The sequence below is a fragment of the Rhipicephalus microplus genome, chromosome 6 (genome assembly GCF_043290135.1).
Source record: "Rhipicephalus microplus isolate Deutch F79 chromosome 6, USDA_Rmic, whole genome shotgun sequence".
Classification (NCBI taxonomy): Eukaryota; Metazoa; Arthropoda; class Arachnida; order Ixodida; family Ixodidae; genus Rhipicephalus; species Rhipicephalus microplus.
In genome coordinates, this window is record NC_134705.1 from 55,404,827 (window position 1) to 55,423,592 (window position 18,766).

Sequence of the window (18,766 nt, forward strand, 5' to 3'; positions counted from 1 at the left end):
CACGTGGTTTTAGATGAGGTTAGTAAATCACGAAGGTTCCGCGACCGCCGGTAGACCACGCGTTGTTGTTCTGTAAAGATTCCTTTGAGCCGCTCGCTCTGTATTAAAATGTTGAATTGTTTCTTTAAGATATGGTTCACATTTGGAGCTGAAGCCGCATGTGTCAAAATTAGATTAGTCTGCGAACAGTCTTTGGGTCTTTTGTTAGTACTCAGCAGGTCTGAACGGTCAAGCTCTTCTGCACGTTTAATGGCGTCTGTGATTATGCTGGCCGGATAGCTCTGTTTTTCGAGCGCGCTCCGAAGTTGTTCGCAGTGGCGGGAAAATTCACTGCTATCAGAGCATATTCTTTGAAAACGGACTGCTTGGCTGTAGGGAATACTAGTTTTGTTGTGTTTCACGTGACTACTGCTAAAGTGCAGGTATTGCTGCCTATCCGTGGGTTTTCTGTAAAGATTAGTTATCAGCTTCCCATTACGTAGAGTGACCATGACATCAATGAAGTTTATGTTCACAGGTGAATATGAGTGCGAAAAAGAAATCGCCGGATGAGCGTTGTTAAGACCTGCTATGAAAGAAAGAAGTTGCAATTCACTATGTTGCCAGATTAGGAAAATGTCGTCAATGAACCACTTATAGTAAAATGGCTTATATTCACAATTTGCAAGAAATTTGTTTTCAAGGAGTCCCATAAATATGTTTGCGTAGTTTGGTCCGATTCTTGTGCCTATAGATGTACCGCTAACGTGAACATAATGTGTCCCATCAAATTCGAAATTGTTAAGTTCAAGAATGAGCTTAAGCAACGTAGCTAACGTAGATGCAGAAACTGGTTTGTTGGCGTCGCAATTGTTGTACGCGCAGATAACTGCTTCGATGCCATCTGAGTGAGGGATATTAGTATATAGTGACGTGACATCTAACGTAACGAGAAACGAATTTTGAGGAACCTGTAGGTCAACAATATCTGATAGAAAGTGATTGGTATCTTTAATGTAAGAAGAAAAGCTGGACGGAATGGTGTTGATGAGGCTGTCTACATAACGGGAAAGGTTCTCAGTCACTGTTCCAATACCAGAAATTATCGGTCTACCGGGATTATCTCTCTTATGAATTTTGGGAAGAAGGTAAAACCTGCCAGCTACTGGGCTCAACGGTATCAGGGATTTCAGAGTGCCATAGCTCATTTCTTTATTATTAAAGAGCGCAGTGAAAGTATCACGAACAATATCTTTGAACTCGTTTTTTGGGTCATGATCTTGCCGCTTGTAATATGATGCATCACTGAGCTGCCTATGGCCTTCGCTGATATATTTGCTTCTGTCCATTACAACAATGGCGCCTCCTTTATCTGCAGGTTTTATAATTTTGTCATTACGACTAGCGGGGGATTTAATTGCTTGTTGCTCTATGTCAGTAAGGTTGCGGCGCAATGGTGTACGTTCTTTATATGCCTGCATGACATCGCGTTGTACAGCTCTGATATAAAGGTCCAGACATTTGTTTCTTTGGGAGGGGGGTGTCCAATGCTTGTAAGATGGCAATGATGAGCTATCGGTATTGTGAGCCGAGGACCGATCATAAAAGTACTCACGGAGGCGCATGTTACGTTCAAAATTGTGAAGATCTTTCACCAACTGAAATTCACTATAGCCTCCTGTTGCAGGGCAAAAATTAAATCCTCGAGATAACACACTACGTTCCTCAATTGATAGATCGTAACATGACAAATTTATAATGTTATCCTGTCCAGAAGATTTACTTTCCAGCTCGGGCTGGCGCATTTCAGCTGTAGTTAGAATGTTTCCTCGTCGGGAGCATTCCTTTTTCCTAAGTTGTCACGCGCGACCTTCTTTGACGTTTTAGCATCCAGCTCGGCTAACTTTTGTGACCAATATAATTCGAGAGTTTTTAATTCTTCAGTCGTAAACTGAGAGGATTGCACAAGCTGCAAAATGGAATGCTTTCGACGAGGAAACACTCTAACTACAGCTGAAATGCGCCAGCCCGAGCTGGAAAGTAAATCTTCTGGACAGGATAACATTATAAATTTGTCATGTTACGATCTATCAATTGAGGAACGTAGTGTGTTATCTCGAGGACTTAATTTTTGCCCTGCAACAGGAGGCTATAGTGAATTTCAGTTGGTGAAGGATCTTCACAATTTCGAACGTAACATGCGCCTCCGTGAGTACTTTTATGATCGGTCCTCGGCTCACAATACTGATAGCTCATCATTGCCATTTTACAAGCATTGGACACCCCCCTCCCAAAGAGACAAATGTCTGGACCTTTATATCAGAGCTGTACAACGCGATGTTATGCAGGCATATAAAGAACGTACACCATTGCACCGCAACCTTACTGACATAGAGCAACAAGCAATTGAATCCCTCGCTAGTCGTAATGACATAATTATAAAACCTGCAGATAAAGGAGGCGCCATTGTTGTAATGGACAGAAGCAAATATATCAGCGAAGGCCATAGGCAGCTCAGTGATGCATCATACTACAAGCGGCAAGATCATGACCCAAAAAACGAGTTCAAAGATATTGTTCGTGATACTTTCACTGCGCTCTTTAATAATGAAGAAATGAGCTATGGCACTCTGAAATCCCTAATACCGTTGAGCCCAGTAGCTGGCAGGTTTTACCTTCTTCCCAAAATTCATAAGAGAGATAATCCCGGTAGACCGATAATTTCTGGTATTGGAACAGTGACTGAGAACCTTTCCCGTTATGTAGACAGCCTCATCAACACCATTCCGTCCAGCATTTCTTCTTACATTAAAGATACCAATCACTTTCTATCAGATATTGTTGACCTACAGGTTCCTCGAAATTCGTTTCTCGTTACGTTAAATGTCACGTCACTATACACTAATATCCCTCACTCAGTTGGCATCGAAGCAGTTATCTGCGCGTACAACGATTGCGACGCCAACAAACCAGTTTCTACATCTACGTTAGCTTCGTTGCTTAAGCTCATTCTTGAACTTGACAATTTCGAATTGGATGGGACACATTATGTTCTAGTTAGCGGTACATCTATGGGCACAAGAATCGGACCAAACTACGCAAACATATTTATGGGACTCCTTGAAAACAAGTTTCTTGCAAATTGTGAATATAAGCCATTTTACTATAAGCGGTTCATTGACGACATTCTCCTAATCTGGCACCCTAGTGAATCGCAACTTCTTTCTTTCATAGCAGATCTTAACAACGCTCATCAGGCGATTTCTTTTTCGCTCTCATATTAACCTGCGAACATAAACTTCCTTGATGTCATGGTCACTCTACGTAATGGGAAGCTGATAACTAATCTTTACAGAAAACCCACGGATAGGCAGCAATACCTGCACTTTAGCAGTAGTCACGTGAAACACAACAAAACTACTATTCCCTACAGCCAAGCAGTCCGTTTTAAAAGAATATGCTCTGATAGCAGTGAATTTTCCCGCCACTGCGAACAACTTTGGAGCGCGCTCGAAAAACAGAGCTATCCGGCCAGCATAATCACAGACGCCATCAAACGTGCAGAAGAGCTTGACCGTTCAGACCTGCTGAGTACTAACAAAAGACCCAAAGACTGTTCGCGGACTAATCTAATTTTGACACATGCGGCCTCAGCTCCAAATGTGAACCATATTTTAAAGAAACATTTCAACATTTTAATACAGAGCGAGCGGCTCAAAGGAATCTTTACAGAACAACAACGCGTGGTCTACCGGCGGTCGCGGAACCTTCGTGATTTACTAACCTCATCTAAAACCACGTGTTCACATCATGAAGGCTGTCGTCCCTGCAACAAACCACGTTGCAAAGTGTGCGCGCACATGACGACATCTAAAACAGTTTTAGGTACATCGTCCAGTTTTTCTTTAAAGATAAATGGGAACTACACATGTGATAGTATCAACGTCACCTATCTTCCCGAGTGTTCAACATGCGGAGCTCAGTACATAGGTCAAACAGAGACAAGTTTCAGAATTCGTTTTAATAATCACCGTGCACATGGCGTAAGCCTCCCTAATCTACCGCTGTCGAAGCACGTCAGTATGCCTGGCCATGGTTTCGACAAAATTAGGCCCACTATTATTCAGTCCGGTTTCAAGACAAATCACGATAGGGAAGTGAGGGAATCCTTCTTGATCCATAAATTTAACACCGTTCGCTCAGGTATCAATGAAAACGTAGGAAAGCTCACCTGCCTCGCACTATAACAACACGACTTCTAAGATTAGTAAAATATTTTAGTGTAGTATATTGAAATGTATATTAGTCAACCGTGGTTTCTTTACTTCAGAGCTCTTTTGCTTGTCCTGCCAACCATACTGTGCCCCGCGTGTCGATGCGCAAGGAAATTTGAGACTTCTATATTCATGCACCCGTCACATGTCAGTCATGTCAACACAAGGTTCTGACAGATTACCATTTTTTTACTTTGATTGTCCTAGCTGCTATACCGAGAGTTCATCACGTGAGCCTATAAAAGCGGCTGCATTGTATCATACCTACTTACTCTGACGAAGGCCGTGCCACGGCCGAAACGTTAGTAAATACGATTGTTTTCTTATGTGCTATCTGCAAGTTCATTCCATATAGAAAATACCCGGACCTGTCGTGCCTTCCCTTCAAGTTCTATATATATATATATATATATATATATATATATATATATATATATATATATATATATATATATATATATATATATATATATATACCAAAAATGCTGAGTTTAATTCCCTGAATGAACAATACGATCGCGAAGGGTGCCGTAGAGGAAGGTTCAGGGAACATGGACCGCCTGGGCTTCTGTTACGTCCATTGAGCAATGTAAATAATTTCTCACGTCTCTTTTCCAGTAAGCTGTACAAGATTGGAAAGCATTACCAGAAGACTTTTTTTGTGTCTGTTAATCATGACCTTTATAGCGACTGTGTTTACAATGACGTGTAATTGTCTTAGTTTTTGTTTGAGCTTTCTGCTACCTTTCGACACGCTAACCTATTGTTTACGTTGATGTTAATTATGTTTCACAAATATTTCTGTTGTTTTGTTCGTCACTGCAAAACATGTAGACTAAGACACTAAATATGTCTCGCCTGCGATAATGCATTTTAGGCCATGCTGGTATCACGTAAATAAATAAATAAATGAATAAATAAATTAGTAAATAAATAAATATAAGCACACAGAGCTCAAACATGGCCCCCTCCATTGAAAACGCGGCTGCCGTCACCAGGGTTTGATTCCACCATCTCTCAGTCAAAAGTCCAGCGCCTTGACTATAGTACCACCGTGGCGAGTAGAACGAACAGGCATTTATATATGACCCCAACCACATGACAGGCATATGACATTCCCTGTTTTCTTAACATACATCACATAGCTTCGTTTTGAAGCCCTACAAGCATATATCTCTTTTGCAAGGCGTTGTTAACCGTCATCTTCGTTGGTTCAATAATTTTGTTTTCCCGTCAGGCTCAGCCGCGTATAACCGTTAGCGAACTGACGAAGGAAAGCTTATATTATACTCAGGCTCATGAGTTGCTCGAACGCAGTTCTCGTCACATAGCTTGTACGTAGCATCTGAAGTCAAATGTGATAATCCTTGTGCTAACGTGGCAGCAATTACAGAGATGCTACCGACGCTATATCGATGACCATGTTGCTCCACCGTCATATTGATGTTACAGAAAACACATGAGTTGCCGTTAACATAGCGGTTATAGAAAGTCAAGAGTTGCACACACAAACAGGACAAGTAATGATGTTCCCTAAAAAGATACGTCATATATTTACGTGATAATTGCTTTGCTACGTACGTACGTGATGCTTCCAAATTACCTTATTAGTTTGGGTAAAGAGTGCTCACAATTGAGTTTGAACATTGTCATGCATTTCGCTCAGGTTTCAAAAGTTCAGGTTTCTCAGCATGCCAAGCATGAAAGCTCCGCTACGGGACTACGAACCTTGCAGTACACCTATACGTTCGTGGCCTTCGCATCGGCTCAAGACATTAAAAATAGGCTTTGACGTGCATGTTTTTTTTGTCCTTGGTAAAGCTGTAAAAGTCTGTACCGCAAAAGATAGAGCGAAGGCAGGCCAGTCACAAAAGAATGTGTGCTCTGTGCATAATAGAACTATTTTTGTTACATAGGTATGTGGTGTAGTTTATAACATCCCGCTAAGTGAAGGCAGGATTCATATTCAGATATACTGCCCGCTGCCTTCACGAGAGGCTACGCCAAAACACTAACACTTCACACCAAGCATACCTACTTTTCTTTTGTTCTTTCAGTGTTGCTAATGTGTTGCCGAATCTTTGTGCAATTGCAACTGCGTAATCTTAAGCCACGTGGACCAAAGAACAAGTAAAATGAGAAAAGTTCCTCAAATCACAAAACAAAGCATGATCGTTGTGCAATTTCGCTGCATGATTGTGAAAGCGACCTCCTCGAATGTTGTGACAAATATCTGAACGTTTAGAGTCCATGCACAATCGAAATTTTTATGTTGGTTTCTTCTCTGTATTGAATGCGGCCGTTGATATTCAGCGTCAATCCCCTGGTGTTCTTCTGTTCGTGCTGCATTTTTTCCGCTGCTGTTAACATTTATCACCGACTTGCTTCTTTAGGAATACAATAACAATAATTGTTGTTCGTTAATTTGTCTCCTTTTTTCTTTTGGCAGCGGTATTAAAAATTCTCATCGTAATCTCCTAAGCAGCATATTTTTGTCAAAATATACCCAATTTAATACACTGCGCGCTGTTCATAGTGCTGTCAAGAAGCATCATGAATGCACATTAAACAAAGAAGCCGGGCCGCCCTCGACCTGCGCTACGCTATCCAAGCGAGTGTGGAGCCTTGGGGCAAGTTGCTGACCAACGAATGTCATAACTACCAAATAACTTTCGTCGACAGAAAAAGAAATACGGCAGATACGAAAGGAATGGGTGTAAACCAGTTTCTCGTAACCGGGGGAGATTAAAAGGCCAGGCGTGCGCGTAAGGCGCAGCACAGTCACAGCAAAAGCTAGAAGAGCGGCCTTTCAGAGCCTTTTGTAAACACTTATTGGGTGACTACGGCAACACGATTGCTTGATACCCACTACGGCATTATTAATAAAATGTTTTGATAGAAGACCGGCACTGGCTATGCTATTTTGTTTTGTCATTCTTCTTAGAAGTGTGGTATCCGCTAAACACTTGTTAGTAATTTTGTGCCGATGTTTCATGCAGTGTCTGATGACGTTGACGAACTATGCCTGAAGTGCGCATGTGCCACAGTTATTGGATGAACAAGAACAAGTATTTATAATGGGTTGAGCACTGGACGACCCACTCGTTCGGCTAGTTGCATTGTGCCACGACTGCTTTTTTCTTTCGCTGTTTTAAAACGTTTTTAAGTCGTAGTAACGTGATTGCTTTCTCGACACCAAGCCTGCCTAAGGCAAGTTTGCCAACAAGACCCAAGCACCGGCGTAGCTCAGTGGTAGAATACTGGGCTGGCACCCAGCGGAACCGGGTTCGAGCGCCACTGTGTCAGCGGCGCAAGTCTTTCTTTTTCTGAATTCGTGCGTTCTGATTACGACCACCGGCAGCAATGGTGGCCACGGCGGCGGAGTGTGACCTGAATAGTGATCTCATAACAACTTTCGCTGTAAAAAGAAGTGGAGACAACTAGAGGGGATTGAAGAGCGGCAACTACCTGGGGAACCATAGACGTCCTGTTTTGACTGTGTCTTAGGCAGCTACAACAGATGCTACTTGCCGAACATTCTAGCCTGACATTATCAGTCCAATTGTTTCAATAAATGATAATCCTTCGTTCCTTAAACACACCAGCAATGTACCGTATAGTAATGGTGTTTAGCTCACCGTTGTAGCATTCTCGGCCTCTGTTCATCTCGGGTGGACGGTAAAGTAGCTCCTTTGCAGCCCCAAAGGCTTTCAGAGAATCAAAGTCATTGACAATCACCACCTCGCGCGAGAACAGTTGAAGCCTGCAACAGCAGTTTGAAGTAATAACAGCCATAACACCCCCAGGCTTAAGCATATAGCACCAGATATTGTCTCAGCAACAGCAGAACCGGAGATTGTGGTAGCAGCTACGACATCAGCTTCTAAAGAAACTAGGAGTGTTAAGCATTATCTTTGCATGGTCAAGTTTTTTCTTTTGCTTTTTCTAGTTTTCACTATTTTAACACTAGGCATCAGCTCAATGGAGTGTTCCGTGTACACGGATATGCGTACAGAACAAATTTAAAAGTAATAGAAATCATATGTCACGTAATCGTTGTAGAAGTGAAGAAATAATAAGGTTTTATACGTACAGTAATATAAGCGCGCGAATATATGAACTCTTCTATGCGAACAAATGTTGAAGATTAAGTAGCTTACTGAGTGCGTTTTGCATTATTTACATATCAACGTTACATAGTACAGTTTCTAGCACGATACCTTCTGTATCAGACAATGCTGTCGCAAAAGTCACTTCTAGATTTGTCAGGTCTTGTGAAGTTCTTATCAACATTCTTAATTAAAACAAAATGTCATCTTAAAAAAAGCGCAGCTTGCTCAGTTCCCTTAAGAAAATAGAGTGCTCGAATTATTACATGAGTTGAAATCTGAATCATTCCAACGTTGAAACAAGATTTTACTAATTGATCACGTCTTGTTCTCTCCTCAGGGGCAAAAAATATTATCTGCTATTGACAAAAAGCAACACACCAAATGCACTTTTGAAACATACCTGAAGACAGGACCATACTCTTTTGCCATCTTCACTGCTTTCTTGTACAAAACCGGATCAAGAAGCTCCAGATGGCCAATAAATGAAGACAATGGTGGCATGGGTGGTAGCCGGGTACCAGGTGGTAGGTTAGGTTTCCGTGTAAGCTGCTGTGATTTCAGCCATGTCAACAAAATGATGGCGCATGCCAACAGAAGCATCTGCCACTCCGTCAGCATCGTCCAATGAAGATCGTTGTTCAGGAAAACAAAGATGGTGCTGTCACTAATAGTGAGCGAGTGACAAAGAAAGAACAATTATTCATGATTTAATATTATATTTAAAAACGTGGTATGTAAGTACTTGTGTAATCTTCCAAAATTTATTTTCGGTGATTATCATAAAAATATTTATTTAATAAAAGGAAAATTAGGCTTATGTAGAGAACTAGTACAGTTATCTATAAGCTATATTTGGGCTCTCAGAAAAAGGTAGGGACAAAAACTCACTATCTGACTTCATAATAACTTCTGGCTATTCTGTGTAGGTCGATTAGTTGTCACTATCTAGCACCATGCTTGAAAACTGAAGGGAAAATTTTAGACAGTTGGCGCCAAGCGCACAAGAGCTCTGCAGTGATACGAAAACAAAGATGTTTCTACCTTATATATATAAATTTCGGCTTCACATGTCAGCTTATAACACATCGGAAAAAAACACCCATTAAGGAACCATTTTATTCAACCTACTGCAATCAAGCAAGAAATTTTGTAATCCTTCGTGAAGTTCTCCACCAACGTGCCAGGCTGCAAGCCTTTTCTTGTGGAAAATCACGGCTCAATTAATTCATTCACATGCCATATGACACATGTCACATAGAGAAAACGCAATTTCTATGTGAAGTCAGAGGATTCGTAAATAATGGACACAAATTATGCGTTAACGAATGATTTTCTGATAATTGCACAAAACAAAGGTTGTTACGCAAACTATACGAGAACTCAGCACAATAAAGATTAGGCCGAGGCGCCGGTGCACTTCAATGCTTGTTAGGCTCGAGCTCTACAGCGGTTGCTATCTCTTGCAACTGTGAAAGGGTGCTCATGTGCGCATTTTAAGCCTCGTTTTTACTAAAGTGTACTTGTGCACGTCAGCCGCATGTCGTGTTGTCAAAACCATTGATAGGGTGACGCGCTCCCATGTATCTCTTTAGAAGAACGCTTGTTTCTGCACTCTGTATTCTGTAGTGAAAGCATCGGTTTTTCGAGGTGCCTCGCCTCCCCGTCTTGTGGTGATGGCCGTGGAGCATGCCAGAGGCCCGCCTGATCAGAGGTCCTCACACCCGTCAACCACAAGGAAGTGAGATGGCTCTCCCAGTGGCACTGAAGACACCGATCTCTATTCTATGTCGGAAGACGACACATCTGATGACAGCTTTATACCTGTCCGGAGTAATAGGACGAAGAGAAGGACGGTGAATACATCAGCATCAGCTCCTGCAAGTACAGCGACTGTACAGTCAAGGCCTGCACGCTGGCCGCACGTCATCATCTTCATGCCGGAAGATCCTTCAAGTAACCTTTGACTTCTGAACAGGCATGCCCTTTCCGTTGCTCTGGAATGTTCGGTGACACATCAAAATGGGACGTAAGAGTAAACCCAAGGAAGAATATTCTCACCATACACGTGCACGATGTCAGTGCGCTAGGAAAGCCGCAGCAAATGACTCAGCTAGCAGCACAAAACTTCGCGCTTCTTTATCCCGATAGATTATAAATCAATTGCCGGTGCAATTTATGACATCGACATTGCCATTCCTAATGTTGGCTTGTCTACCCTCATCAAGCCTGCGAACGAGGGAAGTGTCAATACGCAAGTGTGGTGCCTTGGAATTACGCGCTGCGTAAAAGTGTTTTTCAAGGGACATTGCATACCGTTCTACGTTAAAGTTGGACATTTCCGACATCCAGTTCAACCATTCATCCAAAAGCCATTTCAATGTCATCAGTGCTTCAGGCTAGGACACGTCAAGGGCGTATGCCCCAACTCACGACTGTGTCTCTGTTACGCTGAACCTCATGCTGAAGACGCCTGTCGGGCGACTACTCTGTAGTGCGCCACCTACAGCGGTCCTGACGCTGCCTCGTCGAAAGACTGTTCTCGAATCCAAAAGGAGCACATAGTTCTCAGACAAATGGCCCGAGACAACTCGATACACAGGGAGGCAGTCGACGTGGTCCGGCGTCGGCATCGGTATCATCGAAAGTCTTCAAAGAAGGCACATTTCCGAAATGCAAGTTCCCACTCTTTAGCGGTTCCACCCAGTAGCGCCACGAAAGAACCCACTGCTTCTACGAAAGAAGCGGAGAAGCCTCCTTCTCTGGAGGAAAGGTCCACGCTCCCGACCCGATCTTCTGTCAAGGAACCTCAGCAGTTTGCGGCCACACCAGAGCCGCCTCCAGCCTGGGAAGATTTTCCTAAAGCTAATTGTCGACCGATCTCGGTGCTGCATTCCCTCAGGAAGCCAACCGAACAATATTAGTCGACATGAAGACAATATCTGCTCAAAGCGCACTTGGAGTATTGGAAGCCCTAAGCCCAGTGCTTGAATCTCTCATCTAAAAAGATGGCTATTCCCACCTCAATATTTCCTCAAGAAGTCAAGGCTGCATCCATCATCCAATGGAACGCCAGAGGACGAAAATGACGCTTTTCAGATTTTCATCAGTTTATGGTTACCAACGTGTTTCCTCTCATGGTCATTTGTGAACCCAATTTGTCGAAACCAATAAGACTTTTGGGGTATGAAGCTGTCATGTCTTCAACATACGGTGCGTGCCGCAAAATCCTCGTCTTTGTTCGTCATGAACTGGCGTATGTTGTGCAACTAATTGCGCCTTACAATGGCAGTCAGTATGTCTGCTTCACTGTGAAAAAAAAAAAACTCAAGTTTACTCTCGTAGGCAATTACATATCGCCGTAAAATAATCTCGATTCCAGGAAATTAGCCGATATTTTGAGAGTGTGTCCTGCACCATGGGTCATCATAGGTGATTTCAATGCGCACTATCACGCATGGGGAAGTACGCGGACAAATGCAAGCTGACGCAGGTTAGCAAACATCGCCTACAACTATCGTTTTACTCTCCTGAACGTTGGTAGCCGCACTTTTCTTCGAGGGGTGACATACGGCAGCTGTCTCAACCTTGCTTTTGTCTACAACTCCCTCGCAAGATACGTCAAGTGGTTTTCAGATGTTGAGACGCGAGGAAGTGATCACATTCTAATCTACCTTAACATCTAAGGTTTGTCTAGTTGTGGTCCACGGACGATCATTTGAGCAGTCTAATGGACCGATTTCAAATCTGACATGGAAGATACTTGCAGCGATGGCTTACTATCTGGGTTAGAGCAAACGGCTTGGAGCACAATGCAAAACGCCACTCGCAAGGTGACGATATTTTTCACACGAAACGACTTTGACATAGAATTGGAGCGACTCCGAGCACTTCGACGCCGGGCGGAGCATTGGTATCGGTCTACAAAATCAATTCACGATCTTAGGGCAGCCAGGAGGATGTAAAGGAAGATTCGGCGTCGCATGGATAGATTAGCGTCGCAGCGATGGACAAGGTTTCGCCTGTCACTAGACCCTCGCAAGCCACTCTCGCACACTTGGAAAACGGTGCAAGGTCTGCGTCACCTTACGGAACAGCGTTTTCCATTCAAAGCGCTCGCGTTATTTAAAAGGATGGAAGACATCGATGTCGCAGAATATTTCTGTACGCAGATCGCCAACCAAGCCATTCGTCCAGATTTTTCAGTGATAGGTGACGTCCCTCATTCCCGTGACTACCACATGGACCTCCCTTTTACTATGGGGGAGCTCGAGACGGCACTAGGTCTCTGCAGGCGTTCAACTTTTCCGGGCCCAGATGGTATTCCGTACCAAGCCTTGTGCAACCTTGGAGAAGGTGCAAGAAGAGAACTGTTGAGCTTTTACAGCATCTCGTGGCGGTATGGCAATATTCCTGACGACTGGAAAGTAAGCCACCTGATACCCATCATGAAACAGGGCAAATCCTCACTCGAACTCTCCTCATACCGCCCAATAGCGCTGGCCAGCTGCGCAGGCAAGATAATGGAACGGATGATACTAGGCTGCCTGGAGTGGTATCTTGAATACTACAGGATTTATGCGAATTCCATGGCTGGTTTCCGACGCGACCGCTTTTCTATTGACAATGTCGTTCATCTAGTTTCGTCCGTTCGGCACGAAAGATCCCGTAAGTGACTATCTACAGCTTTGTTTCTAGATGTGAAATGCGCGTATGATAATGTACTACATGAAGCCATTTTGGGTGCTCTTGCGGGGGTTGCCTTGGTGGTCGAGTCTTTCGGTAGATTTCGAGTTACCTGGCTGCAAGACCATTCTTTGTGTTAACAGAAGATGGCCCAACTACGCGACGCTATACTTCCATGGGTGTTCCTCAAGGCGCAGTTCTTAGCCCGACGCTATTCAATGTTTCACTAATTGACCTTGCTGAATACTTGCCAAGTACCCTTAAAATTTCAATATACGCAGACGACGTCTGTGTCTGGACGTCGGCAGCCACAAGTCCTCAGATACTTTCCCGGCTTCAAAGGGCAGCAACTATGATTGCCAACTAATTTTTGAAACAAGGTCTCAGCATATCACCAGAAAAAGGCGCGCTGGTAGCCTTCACTCGCAAAGCAATGACCCCTCATGTCATCTCAACCTGCACCTGCGGGTGACCAATTTCTTACGCCAGAACACACCGGTTTCTGGGCATCACTATTGATAGAGACCTCTGTTAGAGTCCGCATGTGGCCGATACGAAGAAGCGCATGTGGCCTATGTGAAGCCGGAACAGCTGCACAGCTCGGTAATAGTCGATGACATTGTCATTTGCTTGCTAAAAATTGAGACATTGTGTTTTCTTCAAACAAGAAGCACCTGTACACAAGCCAGCGAGATGCCGGCTAGTTCCAACGGTCGCATTTGGTTACAACCAGCCTGCATTGCTCAAGCGTGCTCTGCTTCTATGGCTATAGAAAGATGGTCTGATCGCCGTCGAGATATGAATTCCGTAGATCCCCCAGCTTGCCGGAATCTCTTTTTGAATTGAATTGAATCTTTATATAAGACGTGTATTAAGAAAACATGGCTGTGGAGAAGAAAAAAAATTCGGCGGATATCACGTACCTGGAATTCGACTTAATGCGAAGCATGCGGAGGGAGGGTGACCGTGTTGCATTTTTTTATTGATCAACAAGTCATGAAATGACCATATATGTGAAAATATATACGTGTATATGTGAAAATGTGACACACACATATATCTGTTGAAGAGTAGCAGTAGTTGGTATAACCAGTTGTTTGAATTTGCGCAACGGTGCCAAGTGGAACATGCGTATTAGCCACACCAGAAGCTGATATGAAGCACTGATGCTTCCGAAGATGCTGGCCCTGGACACTGCTACGTAAGTCAACTTCAGCGCATGGCAACTAACCACAATTGACGCTAAGCCAACGTTACGGCTGTATCACTTGACTAAATATGTACCGTTTATAAAATTAGGTAGGCAGTACGCAACCACTATTGACGTTTCACAAAGATTAGCGTCCATTTGAAAAGTAGTTCCGATACATGGCGTAGCTGTGTGGTAAAATGCTTCATCGCCACGCAGAATGCTTGGATTTGATTCTAACTAGCACCTTGACATTTATTTTTTGCAGTCGTCGTGTCGACGCTATCGATGTCGGGTATTTCTTAACGCTCGCGCGTTGAAATTGCCCATGTGTGTTCTCGTCGTTTTGGGGTAAATGCAAAGTCTTAATCACCTGTAGCACATACCCGCATACCAGCGGCACATACCCGCCCATGCGTATGTGCAACTGTCTGGCGGGAAGTGTATGACAAGGTACGTGACGGGATTGTTACATTATTCTTGTCTTGACCAGCGCGTCATATTCGTAAACCATCTTACTCTGCCTTGCTAATTTTGGTTCACGCCAAGTTACGCGGGTGACCACGAGAACACCGAAACGTACGCAGATAGATAGATAGATAGATAGATAGATAGATAGATAGATAGATAGATAGATAGATAGATAGATACACCTAGTCTCCGAAGTTCGCTAAGAAACATTTTGCAATTAAAAGGCCACTCAGTTGCGGCTTGACGAAGCTGCCATTCCCCTTACACATCGGTTGAGTGGTGTACATGGTGGATAAATAGCCTACACATAAAAAACTCTGATAGTAGAAGAAAAGAACATGCGGAGTAGTCAGCGAATATGTGTATTTACCATATTTTGTCTTTGGTTGAAGCTCAAAAAAAAAGAAGGTCAACGTGGTAATGAAATTGTAGCAGTGGTGTGCAAGTCGTGGCTTTACCAGACATGTCGACTACACTGGCAGTTAAACTGTAACTTGTACTCTGACGTAACCTCAGTACTCAGGTGATGGCCTAGATTTTATTATTAACGAAATAAAGCACACTTTACCATGGCATGATGTAAACATCATACTTACTTTTCGTTGGTGTATTCGTTCAGTCTCTGAAAACGCTTTAAATAGCTTTTGTAACCATATATTTTGATATTTATTACCTGTTTGGACTGCTTTAGAAGCAGAGCCAACAGTGGATCTATTATTTATTTTGTCCGACACAAAGCTTCTATTATATCGGTACATAGGCCTTCTTATTGCATTGTATCAATTTCTATAACTACCACTACAACCAAAATTGACATTGCACCGACATTACGGCTGCACAGGGCATTTTTTCGATGACGGTGCTGCAATCTTTGAATCAGGGGTCCCATACAATACTTTATTTCACAATATTGTCCCTTAGGTTTTATCAGTATCACGCCTAATAAAGAAAACAAAACAAAACCTAGAGAACCGACGCCTTTCCTTGATGCCCCATGAGAAGCCCTGAACAATGAGAAGTTTTCGTTTTTGGTTACAGTGCTTATGGCCTGTTTATATACCAAGCATATTTTGAATATTTCAACTTATATATTCATAAATATTTCTCGATGACTGCCTTCTAATGCCACTGCATTCGGCTTTAGCAGATATGTTTTTTCTGTTAGTTGCTTTTGCAGAGTTAATTTTTATAGTGGCAGTGCCTATCATTGCACATATATTCTTGCGAGCTCCCCCGTCCTTCAATGTGCACTCGAGGCGAATACGCTGGCCTCAATATTTACACAAGTAGAGTAGATGTAGGCTGGTGCAGGCTGATATGACCAGATTCCAGTGCGCAAAGCTGCACTATATTCCGTGTTTTTGACGAGAAAAAGTAACATTGGGAACTCATTATTTTGATCTCGTTGTTTCTTATGTGGTTTGAATAATGTGTGGTTGAGCTGATACCTAAAAGATGTACAAAATTTCTGAATTGCCCCCGACTGATGATATCAGGCGATTTTCGACGGGTGCCATTCAGTTCTTCCTGTTACACTGATTGATATGTGGCCTTTAACGTCTCAAAACCACCATATGATTATGATCGAGAGACGCTGTAATGAAGGGCTCCGGAAAGTTCGTCCACCTGGGGTTCTTTGACGAGCACTCATGTTTCAGCACAAGGGCCTACAGCATTTTCGCCTCCATCGAAAATGCAGCCACCGCAGTTGAGATTTGACCCCGTGACCTGCGGGTCAGCAGCCGAGTACCTTAGCCATCAGACCACCACGGTGGGGTAACCTGTTACATCTATATTAAATTTGGCTTCTCTTATATTATGGGAGAAGCACCTCAGAGTCAAAGATTGGCGGCCTGCCATGTCGTCGTCAACACTTAACTAAATACGACACAAAAGTGCTATTAATCTCACAACTCGTCACCGGTCAATATAATGCAATATATGAGTAAAGCTTCCTCGTTCCTTGCTAAAAAGTATCGATCGGCGAAGCAGAGGTGTCAGAATCTCCAAAGGTATTCAGAAAGGATCTCGAGTTGCCTATCTGAAACCTGACACACAAACCTGCATCTCCACGGTAAAGTCACCTATTTGAAAGACTACTTCTTGAAACGTATCTGCATAATAATAGTGCGTTAGTGGAGCGAAAGTTAGTAAAACAGTAAAGAGTACAAATTTTGTTGGGGAAACCATTGCACCCAAACTGCACGTTTCGCCTCTTCTCGGGTTGCACGATATAGCGAAAGTCACAGTCCCTTTCTTTGTCGTTGCGTAGTGCTACCACCTTACTTTTTCGATGCGATCCGGCTGCTCTTACCATGGCCGATTTGTGTAAGGTTATTTATTCCGAGAACACGAGATTCACATCGCACTTTTTCGAGCAATGCGCTGCACTGAAATACAATATCATCCTAATACTACGTCTGTTATGTGAATTTGCTAAGGGTGAGAATAACAATATTATTGATATTAATAAGTCATAAGCTTTTGAAATCTTTCATCTCAAAAGCACAATAATCTTATGGCAGACATCGTAGAGAAAGGCTCCGTAAGTTCATCTATCTCGCGTGGTTCAACGTACCCTGACATCACACAGTACACGGCCATTTAGCATATCGCCTCCGTAATATAATATTTAATTGCACTCTATAGCATTTTACACATAATATTTAATTGTTGTGGTAGATGCACTAATTCGAGGTGGGCTCTTGGAGATACTGGACTTAAAAAAACTTGTCGTGAGACGTGGTTGTTTACGTTTGTCCTCCCAAGTTCAGTAGTCTCTCACACTCTTTAGAAATTTTTATTCAAATAAAGTAAAGTTATTTTGTTGAACATTCCCCCACAACTTTTATACAATTCTATATTTCGGTACCTGATGATTATATTCTTCTTGAATGTGATGCAAGTAGCTTAAACACCTTACCATGCGAATCTGAATGACGAGAACAACCTTGCCGGTTTACGAAGATGCCGCCATGTGGACTGAGTAGAGTGCTGTGATCGAAAATGTGACTGAATCACACATGCCGTGAAAGCGAAAAATTTACCGTTTGACCGCATCTGGCACACCTGCTCTGTGCTCTTTCTGTTTTCCGGGTAATAATTTGTTCAACACGCTTTCAGTATATGACAGTTATCTCAAGTACAAACGTCCGGGTATTTCAAGGGCATATGTGCGTTTCACTCGCGCGCGATGCAACGGGTACGCGCTGTACGCGTTAGAGTTTTATTACGATATAAACTAAACAGACTTTCTCGGCTGGATTTTGCCGCCAACGTCGGTGGCGTGGACGTGGGTGCCGCCGTCACGCACCGTATATGTATGCACATCTATGTAAGAAAATGCCAAAAAATATTCAGGAAAGCCGCTGGCGTAGAATCGAACTATAGGGTATTGTGAATCATGAGTGCGAGGCGTGAACCACTGAGCCACCGAGGAGTGCGTCCTTCAACGTTCAAACGCCAAGCTATCTATACCTTCTGCTACGCGCCACTGACTGGCATCTCGGCGGGAACTATCGCGTTTCCAGCATTACCAGCAATATGTCGCATTGAGCGCGCGTAGCAATGCTCACGCGACACAGCGGCCGCCCTCTCATCTCCTACGTGTGCTTTGTTCCGCAAAAAGTAGGGTGTCGACGCTCCTCGCGCGCCCTTATCTCGAGGTAGGAAGGGTCGCACGTCTTGCGTGGCATTCGGCATTCATCGAAACGATTTTGTTTTAATTACTGGCGCACAAAAGTCACTGCAATCGTTGCACAGTCATCCCGAATGCGGCGGCTGCATTTGTGATGGAGGCGAAAATGCTGTAGGCCCGTGTGCTGAGATTCTAGTGCACGTTAAGGAACTCCAGGTGGTCGAAATTTCCGGAGCCCTCCACTACGGTGTCTCTCATATCATGATTTTGGGACGTCGAACCCCACATATCAATCGTATCAATTATCAATCACTCAATCGTTGCACCGTCTACGTTTGTAAGAAGAGTGCGCTTTCCAGACAAAGCGAAGTAACAACTGAGATGCTTATTCGCATTTATCTGTACATGAGAGTACGTTTCG

General features: G+C 43.3%; 1 protein-coding gene across 1 annotated transcript in view; it reads right to left on the minus strand.

The window, feature by feature from the left end:
- The window catches only part of LOC119167647 (cytochrome P450 2C41), a 63,002-nt gene extending 45,287 nt beyond the window's left edge, over positions 1–17,715 (minus strand). Inside the window, exons 1-3 of the mRNA XM_037419159.2 lie at positions 17,632–17,715; positions 8,766–9,029; positions 7,892–8,016 (exon numbers count right to left, since the gene is read on the minus strand). Coding sequence (XP_037275056.2) covers positions 7,892–8,016; positions 8,766–8,983 — 343 coding nt within the window. The 5' untranslated portion in view covers positions 8,984–9,029; positions 17,632–17,715. The remainder of the gene's footprint in view (positions 1–7,891; positions 8,017–8,765; positions 9,030–17,631) is intronic.
- Positions 17,716–18,766: the final 1,051 nt, after the last annotated feature.